Source organism: Meles meles, chromosome 4 (assembly GCF_922984935.1).
Source record: "Meles meles chromosome 4, mMelMel3.1 paternal haplotype, whole genome shotgun sequence".
Lineage (NCBI taxonomy): Eukaryota > Metazoa > Chordata > Mammalia > Carnivora > Mustelidae > Meles > Meles meles.
In genome coordinates this window covers 33,229,970-33,249,810 of record NC_060069.1, presented here as the reverse complement: position 1 = coordinate 33,249,810, position 19,841 = coordinate 33,229,970, and the positions used below count along the sequence as shown (strand labels likewise).

Below are 19,841 nucleotides of genomic sequence, written 5' to 3'. Positions count from 1 at the left end.
AAAAAAGAATCCAACTCTTCCCTATGTTTTGCCAACACCCCACCATCAACCTTTGTTCCCGGTGCTTTCTCCATAGGGTACTTGAGAGGAAGGCTGAGCAGACAGGCGCTCCCTGTGACCAGCCCAACCTTGGCTTCGTCCACCACCAGGGGGCGGTCTCGGAGTGCTAGAGTACATTTCAGAACCTATTCAGGGTCTTCAGGACTCTCTTTTTCCCTCTGTCCGTGCATGAGGATCGACATATACTGTAGAAGATGTTCCCTCCCCTTGCATGTCCTTCGGTCATCTAAGGTCTGTCTCCTGGTTTTCTGATGTGAAGAGTAGAACTTTTCCTTTGGTTTCGGCACTAAGGACAGCGGGAACACACTCATCTGTTTCCTTCTGTTCCAAACCTTCACACAGGCCTGATGTGTTCCCAGGCCCATCTTTGACCCCCCCACTCTTGCCAAAGCCAGGCAGGCAACCCTGCCTGACTGCTGGAAGATAAGTCTGCTAGAATAGGTACAAAAGGAGAGACTTGGGGCCACAAGACGGGGGGAAACAGAGTTGGCGTGGTCTGGAGAGAAGAGGGAATACAGGAGACATTTTCAAAGGAAAAGGAATTAGCCTTGGTTACTGGCAGAGAGTAGGGTTTAAGATTAGAGAGAAGGAAAACTCAAGGAGTCCTCTGCCAGCAGATTGTTCCAGGTCAAAAGTTTGAAAGGATGACTCCTCTTTCATTCTGTCACTACTAAATGAGGAGAATTCAGACACGCTTATATCATTCACTCAATCACTTATTCCACAGAATGCCCATACCAGACCAAAACCCATAATGGTGTATCAGAGATCCGAACCTGAAAAGCGTTGACCTCAGTGAATAAAATGAGTATGTGGAAGGTTCGTTGTGGTGATGTATTTCTGCTGCAGGTTATGGCGCGATGATGCTAAGTCTCCCAGAGCTCACATAATGGAGAAGTCGGGGAAGACTGGGGATGGGCCTTGGGAGGCATCACTAGAGCTGTGACTTAGACAATGAGCAGAGGTCCCCAGGGATGTGTGTGAAGAAGGACATTCCTAGCCAGACAGCACAGACAAGACAATCTACCAAGGCTTCCATTCTCATTACCCAGTGAAACGCATGGCTGGGCATATTGTCATGTGGGACATTAGAGACCCTGAGGGTAAGGCCTCAGTGTAGCTCTTTCTGATTGGAACTGACAGCTCTAGGAACACCATGTTTCACCCTGACAAGCTTTAACTGAGCATTGTATAGTTTTCTAGGGCTTCCATAACAAACTAGGAGGGACAGAGTGGCTTGAGCAACTGAGATTTCTCTCAGAAAAATCTCTCAGAAGAAATCTCAGACTGAAAGTCTGAGATCGAGGTATCCGTGTCTCTGAGCCCTCTCCCCTTGACTTGCTGGTGACCAGCTTCTCCATGTGTCCTCCCATGGTCTTTCCTCTGTGCACATGCATTCCTAGTGTCCATGTGTCTGCATTTCCTCTTCTTGTAGACACCAGTCAGGTTGGATTAGGGCCCACGGTGAAGGCCTCACTTCAGCTGAATCATCTACTGAAAGGCCCTGTTTCCAAATACAGTCATACTCTGAGGTATGGAGGGTTACAGCTTCAATATATTAATTTGGAGGGGGGGGCACAACTCACCCCATGATAAGTTCCTCCTGCTTGCAAGGCACCGTGGAAAGTGGTATTAATAAATGAGGCCCAGCATAGTTCAATGTAAATACTTCTGTTGCTTGGTCCATCACTTCATCAGAAGAATCAGTTAATATATGAATCAGAATCATTAATTCTAAGCTCATTTGCCCTCGAAACAGTTTTTCCCTTTTAGACAACCAGCACTTTTCCATTTTCTCTGGGTTCATTGGCCCTTCTAGGGCCCAGCCCTCTCCCTTTGCTCATGGGAATAGAAAATAATAATAATGTGATCCCTGGGACTTAGCCCTCCTCCCAATCTATCACAACAGTGACAACAGCAGCAGAGAGGGGACTGGCCACTGCTGGACCTTTGAGGAAGGGGGGCCACAGCATCACACAGTCCAGTGTGACCCCCACTTGATGGGCCACATTGTTCGAACCCAGTACTCTCAGTCCCCGCCTCTGTGCCTCCTCTCTCTGGCAGGATTCCGAGGCTAAGGAGTATACTCCAAAATGGGCCACAGAATCCATGTTAATTCAGGCGCTCATGCCCATGTCAGCATTCTCCCTGAAAAGGTACCCCCTCACGGAGTGTCTGGATGGCTCAGTTGGTTGAGCAACTGACTCGTGATATTGGCTCAGGTCATGATCTCATGGGTTGTGGGATCAAGCCCAGCATTGGGCTCCATGCTCAGCCGGAAGTCTGCTTGGGAGTCTCTGTCTCTCCCTTGCCCTCGGCCCCTTCCCCACTCTCTTGCATGTGTGCTCTCTCTCTCTTCCTCAGATAAGTAAGTCTTAAAGAAAAGTTCTCCCTCACCAAAGCATTAGACTTCACTGAAGATCTTGAGAAGAAGGAAGAGATTTCTGTGGCACATCCTATTCAGTAGCTTTCTGACTTAAAAATCCATACCACCTCTAAATTTGTTTTCTCACTGCCTTTTCTTGCACACCTCCTTCATGGCAGCCCGCCCCCACTCCCAGCTCACCTCCAGTGTACATTGTAGTATGACTCCATCCCTCAGACAGCAAGCCTCACCCTTCTCAGTGCTTCCCAAAACTCAGTGCCATATTGTTACTATTATTGTTGTTGTTGAGTTTGGTCCTTGAGGGGCCATCTTCCCTTGCCTTTGGCTTCTCTAAGTATTTGTTCTGAGCACATATAGTACTCTTGCCCAAGAGGAATCTTAACCCATCCCTGACGGTGATGCCACAGCCCGGGATTGTGACTCTGACATCCACATGCATGGGAAGGATAAGAGCAATTCTCCCAACCTCAGGCCGACCAGAAAGGACGGTGGTGTGCTGGGGATTCTGGGACATTGAGAGGACGTGGCCCCTGAGGGCCAGGACTGTGCCAAGGGCGGCAGAGGTTTATCTTATTTAATCCTGCAAGGAAAGTATTATTGTCCCCATTTTGTAGATGGGGAAGTTGGGTCTCAGAGAGGTCAAGTAACTTCCTTGTGCTCATATTGCTGGAGATCCCCAGGCTGGAAAGGGCAGCGAAGTCTGTCTGACCCCAGAGCCTTGACTGTGTCATCCTCAGTTTTGAAAGGATCCTCTGTCCCTGGGCCTAAGATGATCTTTAAAACTCTTCCTCCTCGTTAAGCATTTCACCCTCTATGGATCTTGGGAATGTCACTTTAAATCTTTTGTCTCATTTTGCTCATCTGTGAAATGTAATATTTGCCCAGCTGCATTCATGAGGCTGTTTCATGGAAAAGTATGTCAAATAAAAGTGTGTGTGCATGCGTGTGTGTGTTGCTGTACCAAAAAGTGAAGTATTAGTATCTTGATGTGTGCTATTGAACAAGATCTAACCAGCGAGGGCCACTACTCTTGGCTTAAACACTATAGGTGAGGACTGTTTTCAGGATAAGACCAAAAAAAAAAAAAAAAAATGCACAACATTTAGGACTTCTAGAAAGGAACATGGTAGTGTCTCAGGAAACTGATGATCTTGAACTTGTCCACAAAGAGCAGTGGGTGAGAAGCAGCCAGGAGTTCCATGCTACTACATTTTTCCTGTTCTGGACTCTGTGAACTTGGGAGCTACACAGAAACATCTTTGGAAGAAATATGACTGGAGGGTGCAACTGGCTAATTTGTCCATCCCAGGGTATGTCTCTCACATTACTTCCTCTAAGACACCTAGGTCCTACCACAACTTGATCATCAGGACTTGTCTCTTCCTTCTAGAAAACCTGCAATGGGTCTCTGTGGATTACCATACTTAACACTCTTTCCACCAGGCTACCGTCATTACCTGGGACACTTACCCACATGGACTCACACACATTTCCTTCGTCACCCACTTGTCCCTCATACCAGCACACCTAGGGAACCAGGCAGGCTGACTTTTCAGTCAGGGTTTGCTTCATAACTAGTATGTTGAGAGTCTGGTTGCAAGCACTGCCCCAGAGCACGTGTTCTTGGTACACTCATTCCTGCCTCCATATCCAAGTCTCCAGTCTGAATGTGGCTTTTCCTCTTCATTCAGTCCATCCATCAGTCTGTGTAGCAGTCATTTAACAAATGTGCCCAGAGGCTAAGACTTGGATTCTGAAGTCATCTGGTGCTTGGTTCTAATCCTGACTTGACCACTTCTTGTATTTGGGCACATTATTTCACATTGGTTCAAGGTTAGCACAAAGGTTAAAAGACATCTTAACCTAAACCATCAAGATAGAGTCTGGTGTGTAATAAGAGCTGAGTGATTTTTTGCTAGTCTAATTACTATAATTACTACGTGCCAAGCACTTGGTAGGAGTAGCCTAATGGTCTGAAGAGGAGGCCAGAGCAGAAGGCAGGAGGGACACATCTCCACTCTGCACACTTGGGTCACACACAAGAGACAGTCCCTGTCCAGCTGCAGGGAAGATCAGGCAAGAGGCCAGAAAAAAGTCAAGCAACCAAGGAGGATCAGGCATTTTCTGAGTAGACTGGAACACCACTTCCGGGCAGAATAAAGGCACTGAAGTCTTCCCTATCCCTGAAAGTCTTTGGGCTCCTCTTACTGTGTCTGTGTGCCTAGGCTGGCAGAGGGGTGGCTAGAGTCTGCCGGCAGGTGTAAGGCCGTCACCCATCAGGGAGGGTCTTGTATCACACAGTGAGGAGACCGGGTATAACCTAAATGTATGGAATGCCATCAAAGCACTTGTACAGTTCAATTATGTGTTTTAAAGTCAATTCATTCTTTAAGTTTGGAAAGAATGTCTCTGCCTCTTCCCTTTTCTGACATATTAGAACAGACAGCAAACAAAACACTCTTCTGATCACTTGGTGATCTGAACATACGGTCTTGTGCCACCCTTGGGTGGTCTTAAACATTGCTACTGGTCTCCAGAGTTAGGTCTTAGATTTCCGGTATGTAGAGACTGTTTCGAATCTTTTGTATGTCCTCACTGTGCTGACTTGCTGGAGCAGGAAAGGACCTACCAGCCGCTGAGCTCTTCCTCTCTGTTTATGGATAGAACCCAAGCTAAGGGGCTTGAGGCCCTGCCCAAGCTAGCTGTGTTCCGTACTGTTTCTTTACCAACATAGTCATTAGCAACAGTTTTGGCAGCTGTTAGGACAAAGCCAGGTAGATGTAAGAAGACTATTTCTGACTTTGAAACCCCATCCAAACGGAAGCTAATCAGGACCTGGCGTATATTGTGTCTTAAAAGAAACCAGGCCGTGAATGGGTAAAAGGATGGTGAGAAGGCCCTCATCATAGCCATCACATTTCTCAGAACCCCAGTGCTCGCTCTCTGCCTGCAGAGTCACACATAAAATGTTAGGGGTGAGTGTGGGAGGGACCAAAGCATCACCCAGACTTGCAAGGGAGGAAGTGAGTCTGTGTGGCTGGCGGAGGACGTGGCGGAGGGACTTGAGTTTCTGAGGGAGTGAGCCGGACTGTGATACCATGGCAGGAAAATAACTCATTTCCTCGAGTCTTAGCTGTCAGCAGTTGGTTTAATAATACCTTTTCAGGAAAAGAAAATTAAAAATGAATATTTCAGGGGTACCTGGGTGGCTCAGTTGATTAAGCATCTGCCTTCAGCTCAGGTCATGGTCCCAGGGTCCTGGGGTAAAGTCCCATATTGGGCTCCCTGATCAGCAGGGAGACTGCATCTCCCTCTCCCTCTGCCTGCTGCTCCCCATGCTTGTGCTCTCCTTCTGTGGCAAATAATTAAAATCTTTAAAATAAATAAATAAAAATGTAAAAAAGAGTGAGCATTTCAATTAAAACACATCCCTATTTTAGAAAAGTTAAAATACAAACCAAGGATGTAGATCACATGTGGGCACCAAGGATGAGGCATGACCTTGCAAATGACCTCATTTCAATCCAGAAGCAAAAGGCAGCACATTATTGGTGGAGTCTCAGATAGCAAAAGAAATGTTCATAGAGGAGTCTTGCCAGGAAACAAACGGATGCGGTGACTGTGCCTCCCGACTCATGCCTGTGTGGACGGGGGTGCTTTGCAGCAGACCCACCTCTTTCCCACATAGCACGACTTCAGGTCCTGGCTGAAATGACCAAGCACATGCTGGTTAATTAACCTGACAAGCTTCTGCAGAACAGCCCAGCAAATCACGCGTATGCCGCTGCCATCACCTGCAGGCTGTAATTCTCCCTGTTCCGTTGCTCTAATGATGCCTGATTTCTGTGTTCCCCAATTGATTGCCATGGAAGTGTTGCTCAACATGGCAACCACACAGACTCTGGCTAATTCCAGCTGGCGCCAGAAGATAGAGCACACCAGACAGAGGACTTTCCCTAAGAGGAGGCGAAGGGTAGGAAACCTTGTGTTTTGTTTTGTTTTTTTAAAGGTTTTATTTGTCAGAGAATGAATACAAGAGTGCACAAGCCAGGGAGCAGCAGGCAGAGGGAGAAGCAGGCTCCCCGCTGAGGGGGAGCCCGATGTGGGGCTCCATCCCAGGACCCCGGGATCATGACCTGAGCTGAAGGCAGACACTTAACCGACTGAGCCACCCAGGGGTCCCAATAGTAGGAAACCTTATGAAAGTCTGACTGGCTTAAGGGGATTTGGAGTTAGCCCTGGATGTGGATCTTCATTCTGCAACGTAACCAGCTATTTAAATTGGGATTTCAATTGTGTCCTCTCTAAAATGAGGTGATAACCTAAAACGGGCCCTGTGTACCACCCGCATCCTTCCACTGTGCACGGTGCTAATAAATGCACTGACGCAGCTCTTCTCCATCTTCTCACCTCCAGCTTCCAACTCTCTCCCTTTCCCCTCACTCAGGAGATAGATTTGCTTCTGTTTTCACTGAGAAAGAAGAAGCAATCGAAAGAGAAGAAGCACATCCAACTAGACTCGCGCCAACTTCACCAGCCTGTCTGCCTCTCTCTCTCTCCGCATGGATCAACCATCTCATTCCAGTCAAGACTTAACTGTTCCTCCAGTGAACTGGGTCTCACCTCCTCCCATCTACTCGAGGACATCACTCCAGCATTTTCCCACTCTCTTCTGCAGCATCAGATTAATAACATGCTGAAATCATCTCCCATGTTGAAATAAAACCAAACCCACCCTTCATGCTGCATCCCCTTTCCCTGTAACTATCCCCCTCTAGAGCAGAACTGCTTGTGCTCACCGCCGCCATTTTTTCTTGAAATCTTATCAGTTAGGTCTTCACCCCTACCACATCACTGCATCTGCTACCATTAAATGCCCTCCCCTCTTTGGGACATCTGGATGGCTCAGTCAGTTAAATATCCAACTCTTGGTTTTGGCTCAGGTCGTGATCTCAGAGTGGTGAGACTGAACCCTGCATCAGGCTCTGTGCTCAGCATGGAGTCTGCTTGAGATTCTTTCCCTCTGACTGTCCCTCCCCCTCTGTAGTGTCCCTCCTCCCTGCTCACATGGGCATGTGTACTCTCTCTCAAATAAATAAATAACTAAAAACCAAAAGATCCCCTGAAGACATTCTCCCTAACCCTCACATTATTTGATGTATAAGCTTCATTTGATGATGTGGGTTCTTCTCTCTTCCCTGAATCATTTTATTCCCAGAGATTCCACTCCTTCCTCTCTTCAGATTCCTTTGTTTTTCCTTGATTGTCTTGGCTCGAAATATTTCCTTAATCTCCTTGACCTTCAGGTCTCCATCCTCAGAGCACTTCTCTTCAGCGTCCACACGAACTGCATAGTGGTCTCATCAAGCCTCATGGCTGTAAGTACCCCCTGTGCCTTCATGACTCTCACGTGTATTTCCCTAGCTTGGACCTCGCACCTGAATTCCAAGGTCATACATCCAGCTCCACATGAATTCCACATAAGCATTTCAAACTTACTTTCCCCAACTCAACTCCTCATCCCCACGCCACTTCCCCATACCAACTCTCTTCTTCTCCAGGACTCTTCCTTTGAGTAAATGGACCTTCTGTCTACCCACTTCCTCAAGCCTGAAACCTTGAAACCATCCATGAGTCTCCTCTTTCCTTCGTATTCCATATCCAGTCCCTCAACAAGCCCATTTTGTTCTACCTTCACGCTGTACCCCATATTCAACCATGTTGCATCATAACTATGGCAGGCCAAGACAAAAAGAATTCTCCCAGGGATAATTGCAAGAGTCTCCAACTGGTCTCCGGCTTCCTTCTTGCCCTCGTGTAGTCTGTTTTCCACAGAGAAGCCAGAGGAACTCTTTTAAAATTCTCTGCTCAAAACGATCATCCTTAGGATAAATTCTAAGGCCCTTGCCATGGTCTGCAAGGCCTGGCATGAAGCTAACCCTTGACTTCTCTGCCCCTTGTATCCCTCAACCTTCTTCCCCAGGCACACTGACCTCTTGGTATTCCTCAAACACACCTACCCCTTGTCATGGCCTTCGCCCATGGTTTCCCCCACTACCCAGAATGCTCTTCTCCAAAGTGGCTCATGTCCTCACCTTTCATGTGTCCTTGCTCCAATGTCACCAGTCAGAGAAGCCTTCCTCATCACCTTTTTTTTTAAAAAAAGATTTTATTTATTTATTTGATAGACAGAGATCACAAGTGGGCAGAGGCAAGCAGAGCGAAAGGAAGGGAAGCAGGCTCCCTGCTGAGCAGAAAACCTGATGCGGGGCTCGATCCCAGGACCCTGGGATCATGACCTGAGCTGAAGGCAGAGGCTTAACCCACTGAGCCACCAGGCACTCCTCCTCATCACCTTTTAAAGCCTGGCTCCACGTTTATTTCCTTCATGCCTCTTATCCTTAGCCAAACTTATATACATCTTTTATTATTTATTTACTTTCTATCTCCACCCACTAGACCTTAAAACCTTAAGGGGAAGGATTTTACTTTTTTCCACTGCTATAGCCTCAAAGCCAAGGCCAGTGCCTGGCTCATTGTATGACATAATAAATATTTATTGAGTGAATTATTGAATGAGTGAATGATCTCTTACTCATCAGATCACTAAGATGATTACATGAATTAAAATACATAAAGCAATTTCTAGCACATGGCAAAATACTCAAGAATATATGTTTCTTCTCCCATTATTATTAGTATTAGTATTCGTATTGTATTTAAAAATGGAGCTGGGCTATCACAGTGTTACCACAGCTAATCATTTTGTGACATCTGCTATTATCAAGGTTTGCTTCTATTTCTGTATTTTATATGTTCCCATCTGACCTCTACTCTTTGAAGAATAATTTGAGAAAGCGTGTTCCTTTGAGCTCACTGCTCAGACTTTGTTTAACTTGTAGGCATTTCTTTTAAGCTATCCACTTGAATAAGAAATGTCACATTGGCTTCCAAGGCAAATTCTCCAGCTCTATAAGCAGGGAGGCTCTGAAGGTCTGAAACAGTTTCCAGCTACATCCCACAGGACAAGGAAAATGCTACAGGTGTCTTGGCATCATGCTAAACTTCCAGGGAACACTGAACACCATATATGGATAGTTCTGAAGTCAGAAATAAAGCACATGAACACAGGAAGGAGACCAGACTAGATGTACATAGGTAGCACCCCATGACCTTCCCGGCATAGCAACAGAGTCCATAGAGTGTCAGAGAAGCCTTAAAGGGGAGTCTGCTGCTCCCCTTTGATAAACAGGCACACTCTTTTATTTTTAAGAAGTTTGAAATCTGTAAAACAAGGGAAATAGCTCCCCAAAAATCAGATTTGCTTTCTCACTGCACATTCTTTCCCACTCTCACTGTCCTCCAAAAGTAGTTCTATCCCCCTCAGGGGTGAGGGTCAAGCTCTCCTCCGTGCCCTTTCCATCACCTGTCAATCACTGTCAGTGCGAAGAGTGTAGGTTTAAAGAAAGGTCAATTTAATCCTGATCCCTGGGCTTGACTCACGTGAGCTGTGTGACTTTGGGCAAGTCCCTTAACCTCCCACAGCCATTTCTCCAGGAGTGAAAACATAGTGCCTTCACTGGATGGTTGGGAAGATGAACAAGGGTCACCTGGGGATGAAACTGCTATTATTACAATCAGGATAGGTGCTTTTGTTCTGCTTCTGAGACAAGGCGAGCCAGTTTATTGAACCATCTAACCTTCATGGCAAGCAATAGGCAGGACTTCATTTTTCTATATGATGATATTTGCTCAGATAAATCACCCTCGCCCTGGGTTGCACAACCCACGACAAAATCGTAGCACATTCCTTAATTTCCTGGTCACTTTATTAAAATCTGTCCACAATAAAACTCTAGTCTTATCTATTTAAACCTTCCCCTGCCTCCAGCACCAGCCCAGCTGATAGCCTGAAGGACCGGAAGTGTGGAAGTTCTGGTCTCCAGGGCCAGAAGCAGAAGCACCTTGGAGCCTCTTTGGGCAGTCTGGCTCAGCACGGGGTGGAGAAGGGGCTGCCAGATACCCCCTAGGCACAGGGACATCGGGGAGCCTCCGTGGGGCGGAAGGTATCAGCGGAAAGAGCGCAGTAACCTGGAGCAGACCTCACCCAGACAGCATGAGTCTGCATGACTGATCGTAAGAGAGTGTTCTGTCATTGCATTGCAGCTCCAGAAACTAAAACGATCACTTTCTTTCAAGACCAAGAGTTTACGGAGCAAAAGCGCTGACAACTTCTTCCAGCGAACCAGCAGTGACGCGAAGTTGCCGGCCGACATGCTGGCTGAGGTCAGCCCCGGCTCCAGCCCCCTCCCCGCCTCTGGAAGCCTGACGTCCACGCCCACCAGGGCCAGCCTGCATCCAGGAGCTGGCGGCAAGGCCCACGCCTTTCAGGAGCACATCTTCAAGAAGCCCACTTTCTGTGACGTCTGCAACCACATGATCGTGGGTAAGGCCTCCCCCACCCCCCATCCAGGGTCCCTGCGCCCCCTGGAAGGGCAGGTGAGAGTGGTATAGCCTGAGTCCAGGCCCCAGGACATATTCTGAGCCTCAGAGATGTACCTGAGAGCAGGCTGTTTGGGAATGTTCTGGAGAACAATAGTTGTGCAAAGGGAAGGGAAGTAGGACTGGGCAGAGGGAGAAATTGGATGGTGATACAGTTGGAACTTCAGCCATTCCCCCAGGAAGCCCTGGACAGTCAACTGCACTGAGGCTAGTGGTCTGGGACTTTGTACCACTGTATCACCTCTCAGTGTGGCTGGGCAGCCCCTGGGGAGGGGACATAATCTGGACAAAGCAGCTCTTTTCAACCAGAGGCAGTGGGCAGAGAGGAAATCAGTGGGAGGCAACCAGGATGCTGGGCAAGTGGGCACAGAATGCTTCGATACATCAGGGAGACCTAAGGGACACATCCCAGAATCCACCACGGGGCACGTGGCGCTGTCTGTCTGGGGCAGCCTGGGCAGGGAGTCTGTAGCTGGGTGCATTACAGGGGAAGGACCAGACGGGCAGGTGTGGGAGGGATGATTCTGGCGGGGAGACGCTGAACCGGGCAGGAAAGGTGATTGAGCCACCATTCCGTACAAGTCTGGACCTGGCACGGACTCACTCACAGTACCTCAGAGAAATGGGGGCAGCCTGAGAGTTTGGGGTTGTACCCAGATGAAGCAAATGATCCATAACATGTCCCAGCTACAAGGAAAAGGTAGGCCATTCAAAGCCACATGCACAGCAATGCCACAGTTCCTATTGTTCTGCCTCTCCTATGTCAGGAACCCAGTGACCAAACAGATGGAGGAAATCATAAAGGCAGTTTGGAGTTGCGGAGTGGGGCGGGACTCAGAGTGAGTTCAAACCAGTTGTTTCAAGAGCAGCTGTCAATCCCGGTAATTGACTAGTGGCCACAGAACAGACAGTCCTGTGCGTGCTATCAGGGCACAGTGAGGGTATTACCCAACCCCACACCCCACCCCCAGCGGGAGAAGTTAAAGGGCATCACGAACGGAAATGAGGCCGAAAAATGAAAAATGCAGGGCTGATCCAGATCCAGATGTGGACTGTCTTCCCAAGATGGTGCTGACCCTCCAGATGTGTAGCCATTCGAATTCCTGGAGCACCTGGAAGCACCCTGAGGCCTTCCCCACCCCCTTGCAGCCCAAATGCCACAGGGCTGGGTTTTTACATGAATGCTTTAGGGAAGGACACTTTTATGATCCAGTTGGCCCCAGGGCCCAGTGAGGACCCAGGCAAAAGCCAATAAGCCCTGCAGTCTCATGTTCCAGCTCTTCTACCCTGACACGCACCTCCCAGCCCCACCCCTTCCCCACCAGGACCAGCTTCTTATAGCCTGGCATCTCTTCTGAGGCTAACTGTTGTCTCAAGCCAGATTCCCTAGAAGCAGAAGCTTGAGCGGGGAGTTAGGTGCGCTGAGATCAGTTGAGGGGGCTGAATAAGAAAGTGGTCTTAGTAGGGGTCTCACTTCAGCCAGCTCTGGAGGGAGCTCTGCCATGGGTCGCAGAGCTGGTCCTTCCTTGAGGCAAGCCTTTTGTAGCCTGCTTTCAGTGGGCCTCCGTCCTCCTCCCACGATGGAGGCCCTTTCAGAACTCCCTGGGCCAAGTGGCTCATGTTCTGCTGAGGCAATTTTCTGGAGAAGGAGTGTAGCTGTGAGTCATCAGCAGCCAACACACACGCCTCTGGTATATTAGGGGCTTTTTGCTACTGTGAGAGAATATCACAAACTTAGTGGGTTAAAACAACACAGATGCATTATCTTATAGTTCTGGATGTTGGAAGTCCACAGTGGGTCTCACTGGGCTAAAATCAGGGCTTCGGGAATCAAAATTCCTTTCTGGAGGCTGTAGGGGAGAATATATGTTCTTTCCTCCTCCAGCTTCTATGGACGCCCCCCACCTTGGCTTGTGGCCCCTTCTGTGTTCATACAAAGTTATAATGACAGGTTACATCTCTCTCACACAGCTATCTCACTGGTCCTGACTCTCCCTCTTGCGCCCACTGGGATACTCCTTCCATCTCAAGGCCTCCTGACTAGCCACCTTACTCCCTTCTGCAACCTTGACTTTCTCTTGCCTTGTAACATAACATGTTCTTCGGGTCTGGAGATTAGGAGGCGGACACCTATGGGGGGCCATTCCTCTGCCTGTGCCCACCCCATAGGAGTATCTGGGCAGAGTATCAACAGTGTCCACCACAACAGTGGAAGAAAACTGTGGTTGAAGATCACAAGACTGGCCTCTTGATTCCTCTCCATCCTGGCTTTGGTGCCAGTCATGTGATTGTCGCGCAGCTGATGGCTGTGTCATGTGACGTGGTGAGAGGTATTTTCATTCAGCGTAGGCAAAGAGGCACCTTTCTGTTCAGTGCACAGCGTGAGGACAATGCCGACCCGTGTTTTGCTTGTGGCTACTACCACGGTATCATTAGCCTTTTGCTTTCCAGATAAAATGATGAAAGGGAGTGAGGATAGGAGAAAGATCAGGTGCATGGAATCAGGCTGGATTTGAACCCCAAGCAGCTGTGTAACCGAGTGCCAGTAACTCACCTTCTCTGAGCCTGTGTCCTCATTTTATATGGAGATGAAAATACCACCCTCAGGGGGTTTGAATGGTTTAGTGAACTGGCAGAGGGGAAGTACTAGGCATCAGAAGGCTCAGTAAAGGGGGCCCATCGGAGTTGGTATTATCATCATCATTATTAGAGGAGAAAATAGTCATTGCTGTCCTGAAGCAGAGACATATACTCAGAGGATAAACCAAATTAGCTTTACTTAATAGACATAAATAGTTGAAATAAGTAATGTCCAGCTAACAAGAAGTAATTAGTCCCTCATGTATGTGGCAGTGTTTTAGGGACATGTCAAGGATTGTCTGTCATTCTGCATTTCATATTTTATGAGGGATATGGACAAGCAGGTGGGTGTCTGGAAGAGAGTGATCAGAATGGTGAGTGATGTGTCAAAATAAAATCGTGAGGAAACTCTGGGAGTTTGGTGTGTAAAAGATTTAGGATGTGCAGCTGTGTTTGAAAGTACCGTCTTAGAAGTCGAGACTCATGCAATGTGGCTTTAGAGGGGAGGGTTGGGAACAAGGGGTAGAGTTAAAAGGCAAATTCCAGTGGGAATGTAACCATTTAACCCATGCACTTGACCTGTGAATAGTGCGTGGTTTAACTTCTGTCAGGCAGAGGTCATCTGAAGGGCTTTTCTCACTTAATTATCTGACAGTCTTCAAAATGTTCGTGCTTCCCAAAGAAGCCAACGTCTCTCATCACTGAACTTGGACGTATCAGTGATTTCCAGTATGCCCAGGAAGGCGGGATTCTGCTGTCCCCTTCACTCTTGGCCAAGACCCAGTTAAGGGTGGAATGCTCAAACAGGGGAGCAATGTCTGCCCCTCTGGCGATCATGGACACAAGGACTGTCTTCATCATCATCTTCAGAAAACCGTATTCTGCTCTTGAGCCCCAGCTTTCTTGGACTCTTCCTCAGGCTTCTTTGGAACCGCTGAGGTTGATCTTCTCTTGCATGTTCTTGCTCATCTCTTACCCTTTCCTCAGACAAGTGGACCATCCGGGGTGTGTTCTTCCCATGGCAAGGACAAGGGCAAGCACATGGAGCTTCTTAAGGCCTCAGCATCCCGGAGGAGGCACGCCGTCCCATCTGGTGGCATTCCTCCAGGGTGTGGGCCCAGCCCACGTCAAAGGGTGGAGAAATGCACTGTCTCCAGGGACGGCAGAGCCACCTGGCAAAAGACACAGGTGTGGGCCGGGGCAAAGATGGGGTCAAGAATCTAACCTACCACAGTACCGAAGGTGACCTCTGGATCATTGAACCTTTTTGGTGGGTGGATGGCACCCAGTCTTGGGGCTGCCCCACCCTTCCGCTTCCCTTCCCCATCTGGAAGCGATGCCTCGGGTCTGACTGCGAGCCTGGCGGGAAGGGGGTCTCATGTCCTGCGCTCAGGGTGCGGAGGCTGCTTGGCCTCTAAGCTTGCTTTCCTGTCTGCCTAGCTGTCTTCCAAGGCTGCTGCGTCACTTTCAGTTCCCTATAAATTCCCACCAGGCCTTTCAAGGCAGTGCTCTTCGTAATCTTTCAGCAGGTGACGATGTGTCTCTATTTTAATTCTCAGTGTGATGAGTGTGAAAAGACAAAGGAACGTGTGTTTTTTAAATGAGTAATGGAAATGAGTTTGCCTCTGAGGAATATCACAATCATTAACCTCAGGGGGGATTTTAGGAACTTCTCAAGTACAGCCCAATTTTGAAAGACTCTATTTTGGGGAAAAAAAATTAAATAAAATGCCCTGTGCTAAAGAGAACTTTACCCTATTTTTCCCTTATGAGAATTAAATTGATATCATAGCTACCATTTTATTTTTAAAAAGACAAAGGGAAAAAAGAGGTCTGCCAGGCATTCTGCTGTTTTCAAAGATGAAAGTGAAGGAAAGCAAGCAGGTTCCTTCTAGGAAAGAGGAAGGAGAATTCGTGAAGGGCTCTCTGTGAGGTGAGGTGAGGTGAGGTGGCAGAGGAAGGAGGTGAAGAGAGTGAGCCACAGTGTGAAGCAGAGACTGGCAAATGTTCTAAATTCCCAAAAGGAGGCGTGGGGTACCATTGTCAGTGACACCAGAGCACAGGTGATCTGCCCCCACTTCCCTTTCCTTGCTCTTCAAATTTAGCCTCCTGTCTCCACACGTATTACCTGCAGATTCGCTTCCTACAAGCCCCATCTCATCTCCATTTCCCGAATTCCAGGGAAAGGCCACCTGCAGCTATCTCCTGGGAGGGACATTTCAGAAAATCTGTTAGAGCAGTTTCTGTTTTCCTTTCAACTGAGAACCAAAGGTTATACAATGATGGCCAAGAAAAGTCAAAAGTCATGTGTGAGGTTCCTAGCTGATGGATGTTTGTTTAAAAATAAAAGGAATCTGTCTGGCTTTCTCACTGTCTGGGATTTCTGAAGTAGAATGGACACTAAGGGTTGGGTGGACAGGGCCTCACATTTGTTCCCCGCCTGACTGCCCGTGCCCTAAAGCTGAAAAGGCTACACATTTTTCACAAGAAAGTGACCAATAAAAGTAGACCAGGACCCCAGCCTCATTCCCCGTTTCTGTGTTTCTAATTTCCTCAGCTCTCACACTCCATAACTCATTACCTATTGCCAGCTTCACCCTTGCCCTTGGATTTGCACCTCCCCCCCACCGATGTGGCCCCCAGGCCCTTGGGTTGAGCAGGCACTGAGGCAGTCTCTTCTTCAAGCCTAATCTTGCCTCCAGGATATGGCTATCCTTTATGATCACTTCCTAAGACTGTCCTTTTCCAGAAAACTTGGTCAGCTGTGCAAGTCAAAGATGGTCAACCCAACCATTCGTGGAGACGTGAGAGAAATAGGCAGCCCCGGTGCTGGAATTCCCAGCCCTTGAGTCAAGAGAACTGAAGACCCAGTCTTAGGCTAGGAGAATCCTCTTAGTCTGAATGCCCGTTCTCCACCAAGCAGATCCACTCTTCCAATCCCTGGGCCTTGGTGATTGGGGCTGTCAGGGGTAGGGACTCATCTTCATTGTACGTCAACTCAAATGTATTCCATCTATGGCGGCCTCATTTCAGGAAAGCATTGCAATTGCTTTGAAATCTGCCTCTCCTTAAAATTGCAGAGACTTGAAGAAGCACTATTAACATAACTGACTCAATGTATGAATCTATTCCATCAATTAAGGAGGATTTTTCAAAGGACTTTGTTCTTCCATTACTGTGAGATACCTTGTTTCCTTCATGATTTTTATATTAACTACATGTTCTTAGTTGGCATCCACTTAGAAGACAGTGTATTAAATGGGCTCATATTTTCTAAACATGCTCATAGTCACTGCACAAAGGATCACTCACTTTCAAACTGTCCAAGTGGCAACCACAGAGGAAAACAATAATGACTTTGATTTAGGTCAGCATCCCTAAAACAGAGCCTGAGATAGAGATCCTTGTGAAAGTGGTTTACTGGGGGGGGGGGTGCCCTCAGGAGAGGAGGATTCAGACTCTGCTGCTCTCAGCAGAAGAGGCAGGGGAAGGAGCCAAGCAAGGATGTGCCCTCGGTCGGAGTTGACTCAGACTGATGCCACCCATGGGGAGCTCTGGGACACAGATTGTTCTTACCTGGTACTCCCACCCTGGGATGAGGGTGCCCAGCCTGTATCTCCTGTCATTCAGTCTTTAGAACGATTTATTCTCTAAAAAAAGAGCACCTGCAGGCTATCAGCAGCCCATCGTCACAACATCAGCGTGATAAACCAGATCTGGACAAGGCACCAGCCGTATCACCATATCTTTAAATGTAGATGCAGCATAAAAACATCCTCCATTATGAGTGAATATAAAATACAGATGGACCTTGGCATTGTTGTACCAATAACATCATGCTATCCCATCACAATGAAAGGTAATACGATAACATTATTAGATGAGGAAATATTACATTACCCTCAGTCCAGGAGCCTACTGCTATGATCTTCTTTGACCATTAGTTTAACTGTTTTCTGACCTCATCTGATTGCTCGGAAAAGCCATAAAACTTTAACCAAATCATAAATGGAAAAAAAATTGTAGACACACACACATACATAGGTACATAAAACTAAAAAGACAAGGCAGTGTTTGCTCAGCAATGAAGTGTCTCTTGATGGGAAAGGCCAAACAGAAATCAAAGGGAATATTGAAAAGCAAATGTCAAATCTGTGTGTTCTCAGAATAGAATTAAAACTCTGAGGTGCCATCAATCACTTAACCAGACAATTGTTTTAGAAGTTGTACAGCCAATAGATAAGAAAACACCAGTGCTCTCTAGAATCTTTTTCTTAAGTTTCAAGTAGATCCTTTCCATTGGGTCATGGTATGTATCTGTGTTAAGTACCCAGACCTCAGTACTTTGTCAGAAAGGATTGTTCGCCTCTGGTGTCTTCACTGCTTCCGAGTAGCACAAACTTAACTGCTACTTTTCTGTAGAGGACAGAATGCTAATACAATGCCCAGGCCAAAAGAGGTCGTTTTTCTGTATTCTTTGCTCCTCTGGCCCTCTTGAGAGAATCCTGTTGACTCTAGCAACAGAAAGTCAGTAGCTAGCACACAGGCAGGGTAAGGAGATGGTGACCCTTCCAGATGAGGAATGTTTGCAGGACATGGCAGTGTTTGGCGTGGAGAAGACTTTGGGGGATATGGTCAGTGTCTCAAACAGCTGAAGAGATCGCATTCAGAAGCAGATTTAAACTCGCTCCGGATCCCAAGTGCCAGGTGATGGAAGACACCAAAAGGGAGAGCTTTTAAAGATGATTCCAGAAGCTCCCACAAGCTTGGGAAGGTGGGGGTTCCACACTAACGTATATGTTTGGGAAATACTGTATACTCTGTTCCCTTTGGATACTGATAGCTCTCATGAGCATTTCATAGTTCCGCTCTTCTGAAAACCGCCAAGTGTTATCAGCGGAGAACAGGCAGTGGACCAAGTGGATTATAACTACAGAGTTCTCTCTCCCAACATCTCCTTTTCCCGAATTCCACTTGGCTGCTGTTGAATAGTTTTTGGCTTCTATCTCTTCAGTGCATGTAATTCACAGAGCCTTTTCAATGCCCGCAAAGGCATTAAAGAGTTATTAAGACTTCAATGCAGGTCCAGCGTTCTCAGAGAACATTGTACCCAGCGCCTTTCAAGGAAAGGGGCACAAAACACTTTTAAGGTAGCATCTTCTGTTGGCTTCTAAAATGTGATGCTTGCCACCACATGCTAAGGATTTTATGAAATCTCTCACTGGAAATTACTTACATGAGAAAGTGATCCACATTCTTTCCAGCAAACGCTGAGCAGAAATGGATGCTGGTGGGCTCCAAGAAAGGAGGTTTCTTGGAGTCTCACACAGAAGTGGAAGCAACTAGGGTCTAGGGGCCAATGTTAGGCTCTGGGGTATCACATGGGACCTGCACATCTTTGCCTTGGAAAAGTAAAGATCCTTTACCAGAAAAAAGATAGGACAAGAGGAGAGAGGTGGAGAGGATGTTACCATATTTCCCACCACCCTCCCTCAAACATCTACTCCCTGGGGAACGTCCTAATGTGTTTTTTGGAGCCCATTTTCAGTTTGCTGGCATTTTGCCATTCCTTGAGGAACATCTGAATGCCCTTCTTTCCTGCTTCTCTCCATCGATTCTGGTCCCAAAGCTATCAAGACCCAGTTACAGTGCTTCTTGGAGTTCTTTAGTGACCACTGTTTCTCTGAACTTGCATATCATTCCTCAAACAGACTATACTTCAATAAGCAACCTGAAGACATGACCAGGTCTCATTTATGTGCCCATTTTCATGACAGCTAGCACACACCTGTACACCCTGAGTCTTTAGAAAATAGTACTTCGTGGGTGGGAAAAAAACCAGTCTGCCCTCAAATACCAACCAACAGAAATAGAAGCCAATTAAAAACAAAATAGGAGAGGTGTCCAGGTGCCTCAGTCAGTTAAGCATCTTACCTCTTCTCAGGTCATGATCCCAGGATCCTTGGATAGAACCCCACGTCCGTCCAGCTCTCTGCTCAGTGGGGAGTCTTCTCCCTCTCCCCAACTCTGCCCCTTCTTTCTCATGTTCTCTTTCTCTCTCTCTCTCAAGTAAATAAATAAATAAATAAATAAATAAAATCTTTAAAAAAATAGGAGAAGTACATGGAAAATTCCTAATCCCTCTGAAAGTTATGTCCAGGTATATTAAGTCTTCAGCCTGCCTAAAAAGAAGCTTGACATGGAAGCCCTATTTCCTCTTCTGTGATCTTCCTCTTCATTTCTCTTTGTGTTGCGTATTTTAACACAAAGTTACTCAGTACACCAAGGGTCAATAACAGGGGTATCTTCTTCA

At 47.2% G+C, this 19,841-nt stretch overlaps 1 protein-coding gene across 3 annotated transcripts in view; it reads left to right on the top strand.

Annotated features, from left to right (window-relative positions):
- The window catches only part of STAC (SH3 and cysteine rich domain), a 146,667-nt gene that overhangs the window by 49,546 nt on the left and 77,280 nt on the right, over window positions 1–19,841 (top strand). For 2 of the 3 annotated variants that reach the window (XM_046001453.1, XM_046001455.1), the window contains exon 2: window positions 10,613–10,892. In XM_046001453.1, the coding sequence (XP_045857409.1) occupies window positions 10,613–10,892 (280 nt within the window). The remainder of the gene's footprint in view (window positions 1–10,612; window positions 10,893–19,841) is intronic. The other variant, XM_046001454.1, reaches the window with a different exon arrangement.